The sequence below is a fragment of the Platichthys flesus genome, chromosome 11 (genome assembly GCF_949316205.1).
Source record: "Platichthys flesus chromosome 11, fPlaFle2.1, whole genome shotgun sequence".
Taxonomy (NCBI): domain Eukaryota; kingdom Metazoa; phylum Chordata; class Actinopteri; order Pleuronectiformes; family Pleuronectidae; genus Platichthys; species Platichthys flesus.
In genome coordinates this window covers 24,196,869-24,211,814 of record NC_084955.1, presented here as the reverse complement: position 1 = coordinate 24,211,814, position 14,946 = coordinate 24,196,869, and the positions used below count along the sequence as shown (strand labels likewise).

The 14,946-nt window shown below is 45.6% G+C and overlaps 1 protein-coding gene across 1 annotated transcript in view; it reads left to right on the top strand.

Annotated features, from left to right (window-relative positions):
• The first annotated feature begins 375 nt into the window (after positions 1–375).
• Positions 376–14,946, top strand: part of agmo (alkylglycerol monooxygenase) — a 37,981-nt gene continuing 23,410 nt past the window's right edge. Inside the window, exons 1-3 of the mRNA XM_062399586.1 lie at positions 376–804; positions 4,833–4,963; positions 5,483–5,634. Of these exons, the coding sequence (XP_062255570.1) occupies positions 694–804; positions 4,833–4,963; positions 5,483–5,634 (394 nt within the window). The 5' untranslated portion in view covers positions 376–693. The remainder of the gene's footprint in view (positions 805–4,832; positions 4,964–5,482; positions 5,635–14,946) is intronic.

The following is a 14,946-nucleotide window of genomic DNA, read 5'->3' as shown; positions in this document are numbered from 1 at the left end:
GCCAGTACTTTTGTGTTTTTACTTGTGCAAAGAGGTTGAATCAGTTCTTATAATATCTATAGAGTATATTTAACTATTATATTCATATACTATCTATCTATCAATTAAATTAGTACTTATACGTTATTTACTAACTATCTATCATTATACTTCATATACTATCCATTTATCTATTGATTAATACTTGTATTTCATATATTATCTTTCTCTCTCTCTCTGTTATTTATTAATTTCTTTCTTTTATATCTATCATTTATTATAACACTTCATATAAAATCTTTATCTCTAATAATAAACCCGGGATCATTATGTAAGTCACTGACCCAGGATCAGGAGCAAAGGTTGAAGTGGGAGTCTCTGGGGACCGATCAGAAACCTGCGGCCACTTTAAGAGAACAACACTTCCTGTTTGTGAGGAGAACTTTTCTCAGGGGGGGAGTTTCACAGCTGTCCCACTTCACTACACACAAACACACACACAAACACACACTCTGTCACATCGAGCTGCAGACTGCTGGGACTCACACACACACACACTCACACACACACAGACACACACTCTGTCACAGCGAGCTGCAGACTGCTGGGACTCACACACACACACACTGACACACACGCAGACACACACACTCAGGGGCTCAGCGCAGGTACCGGGGACTCACCTGCAGCAGCGCCGCGGTGAGGACGCTGCTCATGGCCGACACTGGCAACATGTCCACGGGGATCCGGGCCATGTTCTCCCTGCTCACACCCGGAGAGTCCTCGTTCCAGAGGCTGGAGGACGTCCCGAACTATGTGCAGCAGGTGGGTTCAACGACAGGTGCGTGTGCGTGTGGGTACGTGCGCGTGTGTGTGTGTGTGTCCTCAGGTGATCCACTGAAGTAGAGGAAGTCATTTAATTGTAAAGTGTGTGTTCAGGTGATGAGACACTTCAGTGATCGGAAGCTGCAGACTCAGTTAGAGATGCTGCACCTGCACGTGATGCAGCCAATATTAAATATGTGTTACTTTATTACTGTGCATGCAGACATACCCTCAACTGGGGGAACATCCTGCATGTCTATACTGGTTTTAGTTTCCAAATCCCAGTTCTAATGAGGCTCATCATAATGTCCGAGGCTCTGGTTGAAGTTAGTGGTGAGATGGGAGCTGTGGTTAGGTAAAGATGGAGGTTAGGCATGAATTGGTCACGGTTAATGGGATGGACAGGGTTTTGGTTTGGTTTTCCACAATGAATGGGAGTAGACCCATCGTGCTAATTGGAAAAGCTGCACAAACCTGTGTGTGTTTGTGTTTGTGTGTGTTTGTGTGTACTTATACTTATATCTTTGTGAGATTTGCTTTTAGAGTTAGGTTTTTGTATATATAAATGTATGTATGTACAGGAGAGACAGTCTAAAGCTTAATTGACCATTCAAATGTTCCCCCATCATATGATGTCTTATGATCAGTGTGATGAAGAAGTCAAAAAACATCATGCATGTTTCACAAATGCATTTTGCGAGGTGTCTCTGCCTCCCACAGGACAACAGACTCATTGTAGGTCAATGAGTCATTGTTTGTGTGGATCCAGGGATTCTTCTCTAAAAGGTTTAAACATCATAAGTTTAAAGACATTACTGTGGCTTGTTTGTCTGTTTGTCCTTTTGTCCATTTGTCCATTTGTCCGTCCAGTCCAGTCTTATGAATGTGTTATCTCAAGAACACTGTGGAGGAACGAATGAGTCCAAACGTTTAATTGATAAGATGAGGTCATCAAAGGTCGAGATCACAGTGACATCATCACGTTGTTCATCTCATGACGCAGGAAACCTCGGGATGCTTCGAGGGAATTTCTTAAAATTTAGTCCTATTGTGTCACAGTCATAGTCCAAAGGTCACAGTGAGATTCATACAATTATTTATGACTAATTAAACCTTTTAATTCCTTTGTTCAAGAGTCATTACAGCTGTAAACACATGACTGGCTTATCTGTCAATTCATGATACTTCCTGAACAGATATGAAATTATTTTTTTATTACCTGTTCTGATGAATTTCAACATACATGTTAAAATTGAAAAAAACATCTGTACAAAAACTGAGACAAAGTTAAATTAAGTTGTTAAGAGCTGCAAAAGTTAATTATATAAAGAATATTTTTATAGATATTTTATAATCTGATTCTTATCAAATCATCAAACATTTTCCTTTTAAAATTGAATTTATTAAATTTGTTCTATTTTCTTGTTTAATTATTTAATTGTGTTTATTGTATCATGCTGTATTTTATATTTTTCTGAGTACCAAGAGACTCTTAATTTATTCTATTTTCTGCAGTTTTATAGACCAAATAGTTTATTAATTAATTGAGGATATTGATAAATAATGACAATTATACTTACAGCCCTAAATTTGATCATAGTTTCATCACCCGGCTCAACTGAAATATAAAAACACAGATATACTGCAGTTCTCATGTTTGTACTCTAACTAAAGAGAAGTGGATCTTGGGCGTCACAGAACTTCAGTCAATCTGCAGTCGAGGTTTCTCCGACTTGCTTCTGTCACTTCACTGTGTCTCATTGTTTTATTGTGGCGAGGTTCTGGTGCAGGTTTCAGCAGCACGTGTTTGTTCTGAGGTTTTTTAAAGGGCACATCAGGGGAGGAGAACAATTACCCTCACAGCAGGAGGCCTCGGAATCCACGACCGACCACGATGAAACAAACGTGTTACTGCCGCGGGGCTCAGTCGTTATAAAAGTGTGTGTGTGTGTGTGTGTGGGTGTGTGTGTTCGGCGTTTGTGACTCAGCACTGTTTACAGCTTTCCCCCGTGTCATTAATTACTCTCCACATTTGTTGCTCTTGGATCCCAAAGGCCAAATTAATTAGAGAAAACAAAACACAATCTGCTAATTTTGTGTTTGTTCTGAATCCTCAGCTTGTGTTGCCAGGTCTCTTCTGCTGATTTGAAAGCAAACTAAATATTTCTGAGACAGCAACAATAAAAGTTTCTTGGCAGCCGACATGTTTGCAGCCGACCTCCGTGACCTTATTAAATAAGAAGGCTGTTTGGGGAACAAGCAGACATCTGGTGCACAAACATCGTGTTTTATATAAGTTTCAAAAATTAAATACGATTATTAGAAACCACAACACGCAGTCAAACACATGCTGCAGCGTGAAGGAGGCTTTTTGATTTTTGGTTTATTTGTAAAAAGATAAAAAAAAACAAAGGGAAAGATGTTTTCATTGCTGCAAGTTCAGAACAAGGACAGAGAAGTTCTTATGAAACAATCAGACAACAAGGTGCAAGCTTCGTTCTCTTCTCCACTTCTTCCTTTCACATGAGAATGAGCTGCTGAATACTGTCGTCAAGAAGTCGGAGCTGCAGAGGTAAAACTATTTTCTAGCCAGGAGAGGGGGTGGGGGTGGGGGTGGGGGGGGGGTGTAGGCCAGCGTCCAGACAGAGAATGTCTCTCTCAGCGGGTTCGGAGGAGGTCTGCGCTGCGAGGCCCATTTGTTCTCCGCAGCTCGGCCGGCTGCTGCCAGATGTTGGAGTGTTGCGTGTGATCGCACGTCCCTGCAGTTGCTCTCTCGCCTCTGCACGTGCACACGCATCCACACACACACACACACACACACACACACACACACACATCAACGTCGCACACCTGCATGCTCAAGTGGAAGCCTTCACATGTGAACACACACACACAACACACAAACTTCCTCCCGACCCACCTGCAGATGTGTTCCTCTAGGATCCCGGCACACCCCGGCTCTCTGGGGGTGGGGGTGGGGGGTGGGGGGGGCTTCTGGTCCTCGAGCGCCTTTGAGCTGCAGCACACCAGCAGAGCAGCTGAAGTCACAGTCGTGACCTCGTCCCTCGCTAATTCGCTCCATGTTTGACAGACCCATTAAGAGGTTATTACACGTTTCCAGAGCAGTTAGAGGTGCAGGCCGCTCGCTGACTGTTAGCTTGGTGCTCGCCATTTGTTTTGTCAGAGCCGGTTACTGGACGTCATCCATTCTCTGCTACTTTGGGAAAAAGTAGAATGTTGCATTTGAATCATTGTTAGTTAGCTTCTAATAAAAAACAAACAAAAAAAGACATCTAATGTATGTTTGAGTTTATTTTTAACTTTTTAACTCTGGACATTCTCCCACCGATCATAAGGACAGTGTCTTACGAAACAATACATTTGTATTTACCTGCTTTTATCCAATGACTAAATTTGAAACTTTTAATCCTCACATTTTCTAGAAAATATATATTACAGATTCTGTTGTTTTCCGGCAAGATTTTTATTTAGATTCTGGCTAAATGTTGGCAAAACTAAACATTTAGATTAAAATTTGCATGACGTAATTTCTAACTTTGGCACATTACTGGTTAAAGTTACAGTTACAGCACCTTTTGACATTGTTTATATATGTTAACCTTACTTAGATGAATGTGTTTTATTTATTTGATCTCTAAGTTGTGAAACCTTTCACCCCTCGTTTAGTTTAGTTGTGTTTCCACCTGACGTCAGTGAAAGTGAAGATGTGTGTTGTTGTGTTCGCTCTGTGGTTTGACTCAAACCCCCTGAGATCAGGTCTTCCTCCAGAGCGGCTCCGCTAAGACAAATGTTTGTGATCCTCGATCTGCCAAACACGCTGTCGGCTTCAGACCCTCGAGCCTCGGACAGCAGAGCAAGCATCACGGATCATAAGACGTGGAAGTCCTGCAAGCTTTGAGCTCCTCCGCCAAAACAAACACTGAGGTTGAAACTGTCTTGTTTTCACAGTCTGTAACAGCTGATTCATGACTTTGTGTGTTTGTGTGTGTGTGTGTGTGTGTGTGTAGGCCACTCCTTACTTCATCGGGCTGATGGTTCTGGAGATGGTGGTGGGCATGCTGAAGACCGGCGCCACGGTGGTCACCATCAGCGACGGCCTCACCTCCATATCTTCTGGAATGATCTCCAGACTCCCAATGTGAGTGTTCAGGCAGGTGGTGGTGATGTGTAAAGATGGAGGAGCTGAATCAGTCACGTGCTTCATGGCCGGAGTTCCTTCCTGTTTCTCATAGGAGTGTTTATGGAAAGGGAAACCGACATGATTCAGGTAGATGGATGAATTCTATTTAAAGGAACATCATCACCGAGGCTAACGTGGTGTGAGACAGAGAGCATGGTGGTGTTCAGGAGTGTGGGCCTCCACCATATGCATGAGGAGGATCATATCTCACTTTAATACATCCATTCATCCACTTACCCATCCATCCATCCATTCATCCACCGATCTATCCATCTTTCCATCCATCCATCCATCCATCCATCCATCCACCGATCTATCCATCTTTCCATCCATCCAGCCTAACACCCACCCTCCACTTATCTGGAGTCGGGTGGTGTTGGTAGCAGATGAAGCAAACTGGTCCTGACGTTAAACCACTTGGTGCATCAGATCTTGTGATTCGGTCGCGTAGCTCTGATTGTCCCTCCCTCTCCTCAGGTTGCTGGTTCGAGGCTGTGAGCTGACCGCCTACATGTTCGTGTGGGAGCGGTTCCGCCTGGTGGAGCTGCCCTGGGACTCCGCCTGGACCTGGTGGCTCACCTTCCTGGGGGTGGACTTCTGCTACTACTGGGTCCACCGCTGTGCTCACGGTACCGACACACTGATCCTGGAGCAGTTTGTTTTCTCGTGTTTTCGATGCCGTGTGGTTTCAGATCTGTGTTTTTACCCAGAAACAAGCCAGCGTCAACTCGAGCGTTTAAGAAGTGAAATTGACAGAAAATCGACCGTAGATGACAAAAGTGATTCTCGGCCTCGTCCATCATGGTCATCATGTGGAGGAACACTCTCGTCTTTAGGCTCAAAAAGGTGCACGTGACGGCTTTTGAAGTTTGCTCCAACGCGGAGCATGGCGGCTGTGGTCAGCCTGGACTCATGGTGGTTACCATGAAGGATTTGAATGGTGACCACTTTCCCTGGTGGAAAAAGTATTAAAATGTCAGTAGAAACTTTTTTTTTCAAGCCGCTCCTGCTGCATGATCCTCGTCTCCACCGACCAGACACATGCTTAGTGTGTTTCGAGCAGTTACACCTAATTCAAGATCTGGATAACGAGGATGCCTGAAACATGGACCTCTGAACGGAGGAGCTTGTATTTGGGGTCGAATCGAACGTCTGCCCCCTGAGACAATAGAGACAGTAAAGTACAAAGCCAGTTGATGATAAATGGCAGTTAAAGGTTGATTTAGTCTCCGTCCCTGCAGGGAGGAGTCGTGGAGATAGCGCACACATCATGCTCTCCTGGACGCTGCAGAGGAAGCAATTATTTTTGAGTTACATCCAGCTGGTGTGGAGCTGTGCAGATGTGAGAGGCCGTGGTCTCCAGAGGACTGCGGTCTGAACCCGGAGCTGTCACAGCCACTGGCCGTATATATAGTCCCCGGCTCTGAAGCAGCAGCCTCCTGCAGCAGCATCTCTACGCTGAAAAATAAAAAAATCTGTCCCGGATGCAGTATTTCTTAAGTAGTGGCCGGACATCTTTAGAAAAGTCTCTTTCCGTGTGTGTTGGCTGATGCACGAGCCAGATGCTCAGCTGCCACACGGCGCTCACGGGATTTAAAGTGGTATTTATCTGTGGCCCAGCACTGATGTGTATTTGTGTCAGCGGCACATCAAGCTGCCCGACGTCGCGTCCACACAACTCTGGAATGAAAAGTCCAGTGCCGCGGTGTTGACGTTAGAATTTTGGCAAAACAGAAGCTGTGTTTTACAAAATGTGCGCCGCCCGCTCGCCAAGATGTTCCCGACATGATTCTGAGGTGAGCGAGAACATCACCTCAGGAAGCTTCTACTTTACCGCTCTGCTTTTATCTCCTGCCACCGTGACAGAGCACGGGTCTGGATGTTGTGTTGTCGTTGTGCAGTTTGTGTATCTGTGTGAGGCCTTTTTCTGTGGAACACAATAACTTAACAGGTTTTTACTGGATAAAGGAAGTTAAAGTCTCAGAAATATTATCAACATGTAAAGTATCTTAAAAGCCAGAGACATCGTTTGAGAGATAACTGATTATTATTTTTATTATCAATTAATCTACTGAATATTTTCTCAATTTGATAAAGTGTTTAGTCAATAAAGCATCTACAAATAATGAAAATCGCAAATAGTACTGGACGTGTTTCCGCAAAATTTAGTGGAAGGATGTTTTATTGCTGAGGGAAGAATTTATTAAACTTTGGTGCATATCCAGGATGTTCTTTCTTTAACATTGTGCATCTTATTTCCACATGTCGTTGATTCCTCAGAGGATTTTTTTTGAATATTTAGGCTCTTGGAATTTGTGAGTTTCATCAACATGAAAAACCAGATCTAGTGTTTTTATAGGGGTTTGTTAGTTTGCAGGATTCTGCAAAAAACGAATTAATTAATATCGATACACAATATGTTATGTTAACTGCATCAATTAAACAATTGACTTAGCCCTTTCTTAGTAACAAGAAATATTTGTTGTGTTTCCCTACATCCATGTTTTACTATAGATTACATTCATAGCATTGTTTTGTAAGAAAACCAAATCAATAACTTAATCTATTCTCTTTTCTGAGAAAATGGGTCAGTCAGTTTTTGGGGATCTGTCACGGGTCTCATGCAAAGTCACATCTTAGTTAAACCCTGAAACTGAATCACGTTGATAAAGGAGCTGATGATAATCACTGATGATCCCTGTGTGGGACTATTTCTTTGAATTATTATGTTCACGTGTGAGATGGAGTGAGTTGTGATTTAATGACGTGTTCCTTCCCTCATTGTCTGACGATGCATATCACAGCAGTGACTCTCACACTCGTACATATGCTGCTTTATTTCTTTTTATGCTTTAAGCTGCAGAATCATTTTTATGTCTCAGTTAATAAAAGAAAGTTTCCACTTTCATTTCCTCCTCTTCCAGCTCGTTGGGGTTGTTATCATGGAATATCGTGGCGTCACAGATAATTGTCGGCCGCTCTGTGGCTGCTGCGCTCGCTCTGGATGCAGAAGCCTTTTTCTTTTTCTCTCCTCGTTACCAGAGGAACGTGGCTCGCTCCGACCGCAGCCCCGGGACGTCCTCACTCCTCACTCCTCACTCCTCACTCCTCACTCCTCACTCCTCACTCCTCACTCCTCACTCCTCACTCCTCACTCCTCACTCCTCACTCCTCACTCCTCACTCCTCACTCCTCACTCCTCACTCCTCACTCCTCACTCCTCACGCCGGTCAGCCGAGGTCGTCTCGGTCAACCACAGTTTGACCTTCGGGCTTGTTCCACAGCAAAGTTCAAGCTCAATGTTTTCCAATTTGTGGGAAGAGACGTTTTTCACAATAAAGCTCTGGAGACTGAGACGTGTGCAGGAAGCGGTCGGACAGTAGCTCTCAGCAGTTTGATGGGTGTCAGATTATCATGTAGAAGTGCTTCGCTGGGTCATGTTTTATTGCTCATATCATCGTGTACTTTTACACCCTGACCAGTGAAAATACTGCATCTATAATCGTGTTGTCAAGACGTTTGAGCCATAAATATTATAAATATTGCAGAAAACGTCAGAAAGAGGCACGAGTGACATCGTCTGCTGGGAAAGACGAGCCCTTATTAGCCCGAGTGTAAAATATCAATTTCCCTTTGACCAGTTATACGGCCCCCTGTTTTTTATTTCCTCTCGTGACTTCAACATGAGAGAACAGCTAGAAGATAATTAAGTGGAAAGTTCTCTGAGGGGCGGCCGGTCGTCTGAGGAGACGTGACTGCTCGGCTCTGCTCGCTCCAGACACTGGGATCCTGGAGATATGAGCAGATTGGAAGGAAAGCGAGCTGCTCCAGGCTGGTTTAGGTCTGGATCTTATTCAAGCATCTCCGTTCAGTGTTGGAAAAAAGACTGAGACTCTCAGGGTTTGGTATCGGTGGAGTTTTGTCTGATACTACTGCTAAACCCATACTTTTAGAACGGTACCAGTGCCAGAACGGAACCATGTATGTCTAGGCACATGGTTGAATATAAAATAATCCCAGTGATGTTTTCACTGGTGTTTAATCATCTAAATTGTACAAATTGTTTTTTCTTTACCCCAGAATGGGATTCTTTATATTTAAATACTTTATGTTTACATCAGTTGGTCCTCTCCACGGAGGCCGCCATGTTTTTTTTACAGTAGCCCAGACCCGACAAACTTTTCCTTTTGAGTTTTTTATGACGTGTTTGGAAGCTGCAACATGACACTTCACCACTAGATGTCACTATATTCTACACACTGAACCTTTTAGTCTGTACTGCCGTCCTCCTCTTTCTTATTCTCTCGGGCTTCTGGCGGATCACAGACAACTTAACCACCACCAAGCTGGACAGGTCAGTCAGGTCCCTGCTCTCGACTCCCAGCTCTCGGCTTTAGCTTTAGGCATTTTTGTTATTGTGTTGATTAATGTTTCCGGTAGTGTAATGTTAACTGGTCTGTGAGCTGGTCAGCCGTGTCAGTAGATGGGTCAGGCACCGACATGAGGCTGCCTGGGAACAGGTCTCTGATTGGTTTCGTGGCCAAACCCAGTGACCCGGTCTCAGTTTGTGACCTTTCACTGAACTTGTGGACTGAAGACAAACACCGGCCGTGGTTAATCTTTAGGGAAAATGTGCAATCTCGACTTGAATTACCTTTGTGCACACAGACTCAAGCAAAGTGTTTGTTTACCTGTAAACATCCTCGATGTCCCACGGCTGATCTCCTGAAGCTCCAGTGAGTCCTCTCTGCTCTTACATGTCAGTTTTTAATGTGCTGCAATGTGTAGCTGCTCTAACTCCTCAGATAACACAACCCTGGGTAAACATTGACCACAGGTTGTTGAATTCAAGGGCATCAAGGCCATCGTTAAACACACTGGTTCAACAACCTGCTGACCAACAGGAATCGAAAACAAATTCCTAAAAACCCCACGTGTTCTTTCCCCTGCTGCCCCCCCGCCCACCCGCCCTCCCACCGTCAGACAGACTAAATATATTCAGCGCTCCTCTGTTCTGCAGCAGATGGTTTTGGGTGAGCAGGAGGGCCGAGTCGGTTCAGATGCGGCCATGTTGTTGACAGGCCTGTTGATTCTGTTTATCCTAACCTCATATCAGCCAGCACCACTAATGGCAGCTCTAGTCTCGGGCAGCATCTATATCCGGGCACGCCAGCCAGGCTGCAGCCATTAATCAGCCAGTCAGCTGTCCGTGCCCTGATTATATGTGAGGTAATGGAGTGACGCTGCCGTCGCCTCACCCCCCCGGGGGCTGCTGCTGCTGAGTTTCACTTTTACAGAGTTCCTACGGTCATGAAAAAAGTGGAAAAGTCATGGAAAAAAAGAAAATCCCAAAAGTTTTGGAAAAGTCAATGGAATTTATTATATTAATAGTTTCATGTTGTTCATTTACGCTGAGTTTTAAATAATGTATATATTTTTAAAGAAATAGGCTAAAAATATAAGCAGGTATACTTGAGTTTATCTCATTTAAGGTTTAAACACTACATTTTTAGTAAATGTACCTTTTCGGGTATACACCGAGATTTCCCAAAATGTTTGGTCATGGAAATTTGGTTTAAAGTTATTAAAAAGTCCTGGAAAAGTCCTGGAAATCCATTGGTGAGCCCTGCTTATAGCTCAGGAGAGGGTCCACTCGTCATATTCCGTCACTGCTCCTTTAATGTGAAGTGTCGAGGCAGAACACTGAGGTATTGATATGAGTGGAAAGTCAGTCAGCTGTTGGTGTTGGAGATTAAGGCAATTGGATGTGGTTGGAGACGGAGAAAGACGTCATTGTCTGACTGAAGGTCTGCGTTGTTATTCACTTTTAAACCAAAACTCTAAATTTCAAGTTGACTCTGGAAGTTTCGAGTAACTTCCTGAAATGCAAAATTAGAAAGTTCTCAACCTCTCTCCTTAAACAAGTAATTAACAGTGTAACGTTGCAGATATGTCCTCTAGTGTCTTCTTGTCCCCTGCAGCGTCCACCTCTACTGTCTGTCTCTTCCTGATCAGCTGCCACCTCCCTACATCCTCTGCAGCTTGCACCTCCTGCCCCCCCCCCCCCCCCCCCCCCTTCCCTCCTGCACACAGCAGCAGTTGTTGAGTCAAACAGATGTGCTCAGCACTCCTCGGCGTGTCCTCCAATCCCGAGCAGACTCAGCTGATGTGGATGTTATTGTTTTAAAGAGGAGCTTCTCCTGGCCGTGTGGTGCGGGGGGGGGGGGGGCTCCATAAATCTTCGTTATGACGGCGAGTTCCTGGCGCGGTTGCAGGTCTTTTTGCAGGGTTGACAAAGGAACCCGGGCCCCCCCCCCCGCTCAGTGCGCTGGTTGTGCCGGGTCGGTCTGGTCAGGATGTGGGGTGGGGTGGGGGGGGGGGGGTCTCACACACGGCAGCAGGCAGCAGAGTGAAAGGCCTCACGGGAGGCAGAGATAACATCAACAGTGATGTATAGGTCACTGAGCTCACACTCTCCATCGACTGTGTGCGATGAAAGAGACAAAGGGAGGGGTGGGGGGGGGGTGTCTGCTGAGAGAGCGTCTGGTCCGATTGAACTCAGAGGGAGAATGTCCACAGGGCCTGAGTGTGGAGCACTTAAAGAAAGTGTAGAGAAGAAGAGTGTGTGTTATGATGGTGGAGGAGGACGCTGAGCTCAGCAGAGGCCCCGGCTGTCTGCTGCCCTCCGGTGCTCCGCTGGCTGGACGGACAGACGTCCCTCTGTCCACAGTGAGGACAGACGTCCCTCTGTCCACAGTGGGGACAGACTTCCCTCTGTCCACAGTGGGGACAGACGACTGCTGACGCTGCTGAGGACGCGTGAACGTGACGGATGAAGGAGAAGCACATGAGGAGCGTTGGAGGTTTTAGGGAGAAAGCTTTTTGTTCAGGGTTTCAATCTGTGTGATCTCGTAGATGCACCAGACTGGCTGCGAAAGAAAATCCCCATATTTACTCATATTTTGCCCTTATGACCATAAAAGAAGCGTGTATTAGATTTTACTCCCTTAATTTTTTTTTTGTGTAAATGTGAGAAATCCAGGATTCTGGTGGGTATTTTAAATGATTTCGAGGAATGAAAGAAACGAACTGAAAGAGTTGTATATATTTCATTTTGGGTCTTTGGCCTAATTTAGTTCCTTTAGCTTCCTCCTGGATTTTGAGTTTCTGTATTTTGTCTGTTTGAACACCTCTATGAAATAAGATGTTTGACGTGAACATCGACTGAATCTCCCTTCACCTGCAGGATCTTATAAAAGGAAGCAGGCGTTCCTAATAAAGTGCTCAGTGAGAGTGATATCTTAAATATAACGTCATCTGTTTGGTGGGAAAAGTAAACTTATTTAGATTTGAGTCATTTCAAACAACAATATTTGTGAATCAGAACCAAATGTGAACGAGTTCTTCTAGGACCCGTACCCCCCCCCCCCCCCCTTTTCCAGGTTTTATGGAAATCCATTCCGATGTTTTTGTGTAATCATTCTCACAATCAAACAAAACAAACACACCGACCAACTAGCAAATGGAAATGTCCTGTAAACAATCCGAGATCTTACCTCGCCCGTCACTTTCTCCTCTCCGGTGTCCGCCCCCCCCCCCCCCCTTCCGTGTGGCAGCTGTAAGTGGCCCTGACCGGCGTTAGTGTGTTTAGTTTAGTGTGTGTGACTGAGCCGTGTGGACAGCATGAAGCATGGCAGCGGTGGAGGGGAGTTGGCCCGGCCGTCCCGCCGAGTCCAGCGCTCTCTGTTTGGGTTGGCATCCCATCCAAGGGCCCACCAGTCCAAACAACTGGAGGGCCGTTCACAGCCCATTAGCCATGTGAGTGACGGGGCAGCCCACCACTGGGAGGGCTGCACATGAAGGACGCGGCCTGTTGGTGCCAGGACTCTGTCGCTGAGGGTGATGATGGAGGCGGCTGATTGATGGAACTGTAAAAGCTTTTCACAAGGTCTGAGTGGTGCACCAGTTGATTTGAATCTCCTTCTCCGCACGCTGCTTATTTTTCCTCTTGTCCAGTCACACGTTCTCTTTCACATCATTCAAAGTGCAGTTTGATAATTATTGGCGCTCAGAGCGGAGCTGGATTTACGAGGCTCAACAGGACCTCGGCTCTTTTGCGTTTATGTGACTTATGTAAGTGCCGCTGCCGATGGGGGGGGGGGGGGGGGGGTGCACGTTGTTAACATCCACCTCTGACTGATTATGACATATAGGCCCTGATTACGTGTCATGATATAATTCAACAACTCCATTTAGAGAAATGTAGACGATTACATCACCGTGCTGCCATTTTCTTCTCTGTAAGGAACTGAACACTGCAGCTGCTCGGGGGTTTGATACCTGATGGTGGGTTTCATTTGGGCTACCGCAAACAACAGAGAAGGGACCAGCTCCCGATTTAAATATGATGAGTTAAAATAGAAAGTATTTAAATATAAAGGGCTCGTTCTGGAGTAAAGAAAACAACGATTCGTACGATTTAGATGAAACACACCAGCTTGTTTGTTCAGTGGCACAGAAGCAGGAAGGAGCGACCTCTCCTCAGACACCTCAGGAGCATCAGTGCTGTGACCCTGACACTTGCACTAAGTGTCCAAACTGTCCGTCAGCTCCTTGTTGCTCCGGCGCAGTGGAGTCTCCTGCTGGAGGCCAGATGGAGGAGCCGTCCTCAGCGTTCCTCTCCTGCTCTTGCTGGGAACACGGAGACTCTGTGGCACTGGTTCTCACCATTAACGAGGCTTCCCTCCTGAATAGGCCCTGCCAAACTATGCAGCGCCCCGCCGAGTCTCGAGATGAGGACATGGGCTTGCAGTGAAGCCTAGCAGTTCCTACTTCCTATCAGTGACAAGCAGCATCAATCTTCACCGCCCCTCTAGTCCTGGACGCTGCCAAGCTCCACTGCAGCGAGCGGAGAGAGAAGCTGAAGGACTCAGGCAGTTGGAATCAAACAAAGGCTGGATTATCCTCAGAATATCCTCAGTTCATCTCCGAATCCCCCGCGGTGCAAAGCGGGAGGAGCTTCATAACCTCTCCTCTCTTGTCTCCTTGTTTCCTCTCCTTACTGACTGTGAGTGGGGTTGAGAGGGCAAATGGAGTATGAAATCAAACTGTTTACCGCTGTGTGCAACACGTCCAAACCCCCCCACACCCGTGACGTTTACTCTCTCACACCTTCTGAAATCCAGCAATAACCCTGTTAGATAAGTGAGGTGTGTGCAGCCGTGATCTCACTCCTCAGCTCCTCCGGGTTTCCCCCGAATAGAGAAGGAATTCCACCTCAGTGTCGCCTATTGGAAAAACATTTGGACAGATCGCAGCGCTCACCTTCTCTTCTCAGCTGAGTGTTTGTTCAGGTGCGGCTGACCTTCGACCCCTGGGTCTTTACGGAGATGTGTTTTTTTCCGATGATTTCTTAAAAAAAAGGACGGGAGGAATCCAACACTGGGGAGAGTGTGGATTCATGACCAGGACAGAAACTTTAAAACCACGTTCAGGTTCTGATCATACTGGTCCAAGGCTGTTATTGAGGAGAATAAGCTAAAACCAAGAGAACCAGGAGACGGCAAGTTTAGCTGAGCACAAAACTGGATCCAGGGAAACATGTTACTTAACATCTTGTTTCTTGACTTAGTATAAAAACTCTTTGCGGCAAGAAATAAAAACTCCGAGCTGACATACCTCACAAATCTTCTTTTTCAATTTCAGGTTTAATTGTTGGATAATTGATCTTTTTAATGACAAATCCCATCACGCATCAAGTCGAAACTTCACCTTCGTGTCATAACTTGTGCTGCTTTTATTACAAAGAACACAACTCTCTGGGCTTCTGTGGTCCTGTAATGTTCGAGGGGATACAGTCGGTTCTTGTTCGACTGCGGGAGCCAGAGCGGACGCCAGGTGCCAAGAAGCACAGGCCGGGCGGGGTGGTCCGGAAACGGTTC